General features: G+C 47.4%; 1 protein-coding gene across 1 annotated transcript in view; it reads right to left on the bottom strand.

Annotated features, from left to right (window-relative positions):
- The window catches only part of USP10 (ubiquitin specific peptidase 10), a 65821-nt gene extending 65442 nt beyond the window's left edge, over nucleotides 1-379 (bottom strand). Inside the window, exon 1 of the mRNA XM_007468462.1 lies at nucleotides 164-379. Coding sequence (XP_007468524.1) covers nucleotides 164-379 — 216 coding nt within the window. The remainder of the gene's footprint in view (nucleotides 1-163) is intronic.
- Nucleotides 380-3918: the final 3539 nt, after the last annotated feature.

Genomic DNA, 3918 nt, shown 5'->3' with positions numbered 1-3918 from the left:
GGACTCTAGAGCTCAGGCTCAGTAGTTGTGGCGCACAGGCTTAGTTGCTCCGTGGCATGTGGGATCTTCCCGGACCAGGGCTCGAACCCGGGTCACCTGCATTGGCAGGTGGATTCTTAACCACTGCGCCACCAGGGAAGTCCCACAACCTCTTGAGTCTCGCTTTATTCATCTGCGGGTTGCGGAGGGCCATGGCGGCCCGTTTCAATGAGCCTCGGCGCTCGTCCGACTCCTCACGCTGCTTCCCCCGCCGCCGCCATTTTCTCGCCCGCACAAACACACTCGCATCGGACGCCGCGCCTGCGCACTGGCCGCGTGCCGCGGGGCGCGGGGCTGCCGGGCGCGCCGCGGCCGGGCGCGCCGAGCGCGCGCTGCGCATGCGCGGCCGACAGGTGGGCGTGCGCGGCGGGAGTCGGCCCGGGGCGGACCCCTCAGCCGATGCGGGCCCGCCCGCCGCGGACCTGGAGCTCCCGGGTCCGGCTGCGGCGCCACAGGGGAATGGACAGTGGACAGAGGTGATAACGCCAAAGCGCCCGGTCGGCCCGGGTTTCTCACCAGCCGGGAGGCCACCTGGATGGTGGGCGGGACTCGGGATGTCCGGAGCCCGGGAGCCGCGGCCTGAAGTCCGCCCGCGCCCCCGAACCCCAGGGTCGTCCTGGGCCGGGGTCTCCGAAGTGCGCGCTGAAGAGCTCAGAGTAGTCCCGGTTTATGGAGGTCACATCCGTCCATTCATTAATTTATTCACTTTTCATTCATTCCACAAACACTATCTGAGCGTCTCCTCTGTGCCTCGCCTTTAGCTAGGCATTGGAGAATATTTTGAAGAAATAAAAATGAAAACGCACCGGTAAAGCGTTTAGGATTGGGGCCTGGCAAATAGTAAGCACTCAGCGTTGCCTATCACACGCATACATGCACGCATACAGAGAGACCAGCTCTCGGGTCATTGGTTCAAGAAACAGTGAACCCCCTACCTGACCATGCAGTCTATCACCTACTTTGGCCCTTATAGCTGAGTGATTCGGTCAAGTTAATTCCGTTTCCTAAGTCTTTGGTTTCCTCACCTGTGAATGAGGCTAATAAAATTTCTTAACTCCCAAGATTTCTGTGAGGATCAAATTAGGTGGGCGTGAACGCACCAGCCCTCAATAAACATTAGCTTCTGTGATTATTATTCATAACCATGATCGCTGTTTTCAAGTGCTCAGCAAACAGACAGAGAGGCTACTATTACCAGACCCCGTGCTGAGCAGAGGGGATCAACAGTAAGATCCACTGCCACATTCCATACGGCAGAGGGCCTGGTCTTTTCAACAATGGGATGCCATGAAAAATATAAGAAGGGGAAGGGATTGTCTAAAATAAAAGAGCTAAACTGATACAAACTACTATATATAAAATAGATTAAAAAAACAAGGTCCTACTGTATAACACAGGGAACTATATTCAATAGCCTGCGATAAACCACAATGGAAAAGAATATGAAAAAGAACATATATATGTATAACTGAATCACTTCTCTGTACAGCAGAAGTTAACACATTTAAAATCAACACAAAATTCTAAAAATAAAATAAAAGAGATGGAAAAAAAAAACTTAACCAAATACAGTGTGTGAATCTTGATTGGATACTGGTGTTTTTTAACCTGGTAAATATTTTTTGACAGTTGGAGAAAGTTGCGTATGTCTTGGATGTAGATGATTTTAGTGAATTATTGGTAACTTCCATAATATAATAATGATATAACGCTCATGTGAGAGTATGTTCTTTTGTTAGGATATGCACCTGAAGAATTTAGGGGTGAATGTCATAATACCTGAGTTATTTTTTAATGGTGCAACAAAAAATAAAATTATATAAGCACACACAAATAGACATAGAGGGAGAGAAAGTAAATAATGCAAAATGTTAACAGTTGTTGGATCTAAGTGGTACCAGCAACTTTTCTGTATGCTTGAAAAAAAATTTTAGCAAAAAGCTTGGGAAGGGAATTCCCTGGCAGTCCAGTGGTTAGGACTCTCTCACTGCGGTGGCCCGAGTTCGATCCCCAGTCAGGGCAATATGATCCCACAAGCCCCGTGGCCCGGCCAAAAAAAAAAAAGCTAGGGAAACAGAATACAATACTGTATCCATGCTGTGATTAAAACCACAGAAAAATTCTGCCTACATATAGAGAAAGACAGGGAGGGATATGAAAACACATTGGTGACATAATGGTTGATATCTGATTTTCATCATAACGGTTCTTGAAAAAAAAATCAAAATTATGGGACTTCCCTGGTGGCACAGTGGTTAAGAATCTGCCTGCCAAAAAAGGGGACACGGGTTTGAGCCCTGGTCCAGGAAGATCCCACAGAGCAACTAAGCCTACGTGCCACAACTACTGAGCCCACGCACCTAGAGCCTGTGCTCCCGCAACGAGAGAAGCCACCACAATGAGAAGCCACGCACCAAAACAAAGAGTAGCTCCCACGCGCAGCAACAAACACCCAACTCAGCCAAAAAAAAAAAAAAAAAAATCAAAATTATGATCAATGATACTCAGTTCTAATTTTCAAATCACTTACAGAGATATTACCACAATTTTTTTTTTAATGTTGACACTATTGGGGTTTTTGGGGGGGTGGTTTTTTTTTGGTTGTTTGTTTTTTGGGGGTTTTTTGGCCACACTGGGTAGCTTGCAGGATGTTAGTTCCCCAACCAGGGATCAGACTCGTGGCGTACCCCCTACAATGGAGTCCTGGAGTCCTCTCACCACTGGACTGCCAGGGATTACCAACAGTATGTTTTATGTTTGTTTGTGTTTAATGGTGGCACTACATAATTTCAATACAAGGAGATAAATGTGAAAAGGAAAATATGAACAAACACTGTGGGCCCTGCAGTCCTTAGCAAACCCTCATACTTGCAACGAGAGACAACGGAGGAACCCAGCGTCAAGACAGGCCAGAAATAAAATCCTGAGTCCCCCACTCACTGGGTTGCATGAATTTCAGCAGGTTACTTAAAGTTTCTATGACTCTTTTGTAAAAGGAGGTGTGGTAGGCAGAATAATCTCATCCCAAAAATGTTCACTTCCTAATCTCCAGAACCCGTGCAGATGTGACTTTACAAGGTAAAAGGGACTTTGCAGATGGGATTAAATTGAGGACTTTGAGATGAAGAGATAATTCTGGATTTTATGGGTGGGACCTATATAAACACAAAGATCCTTAAAAAAAAGGAGCGAGGAAGCCAGAAGGTCAGACAATCAGAGAAGTAACAAGCGGGTGGGGGTGTGGGGGAGGGGTGGGGGGGATGTCAAGATGCTAAGCAGCTGGCTTTGAAGATGAATGCAGGGTTATGAGCCAGGGAATGCAGAAGGTTCTAGAAGTTAGAAAAGAAACAGACTCTCCTAAAGCCTCCAGGAGGAACAAAACCTTGCCTACACCTTGATTTTAGCCCAGTGAGAACTATACACAGAACTGTAACTATAACTGTAACTGTTACAGAACTGTAACTGTAACTATACTTACAGAACTATAAAATAATAATTTGTAAACCAGTCAATTTGTGGTCATTTGTTACAACAGGAAATTAACATAGGGGATAATACCACCTCCTTTGCAAGCCTGTTGCCAGGAGGAAACAAAGTAATGGACCTAGCACATGGAGTATGGTGCTGAGCACTTTTAACTACCAATCAATAAGTGATAAGGGACTTTTTTTGCGGTACACGGGCCTCTCACTGTTGTAGCCTCTCCCGTTGCGGAGCACAGGCTCCGGACGCGCAGGCTCAGTGGCCATGGCTCACGCGCCCAGCCGCTCCGCGGCACGTGGGATCTTCCCAGACCGGGGTACGAACCCGCGTCCCCTACACCGGCAGGCGGACTCTCAACCACTGCGCCACCAGGGAAGCCCTAAGGGACTTTTTATT

Source organism: Lipotes vexillifer, unplaced genomic scaffold, assembly GCF_000442215.2.
Source record: "Lipotes vexillifer unplaced genomic scaffold, Lipotes_vexillifer_v1.1 scaffold23, whole genome shotgun sequence".
NCBI classification, from domain to species: Eukaryota; Metazoa; Chordata; class Mammalia; order Artiodactyla; family Lipotidae; genus Lipotes; species Lipotes vexillifer.
The sequence above is the reverse complement of the archived record's forward strand: the minus strand, read 5'-3'. Positions and strand labels throughout refer to the sequence as shown.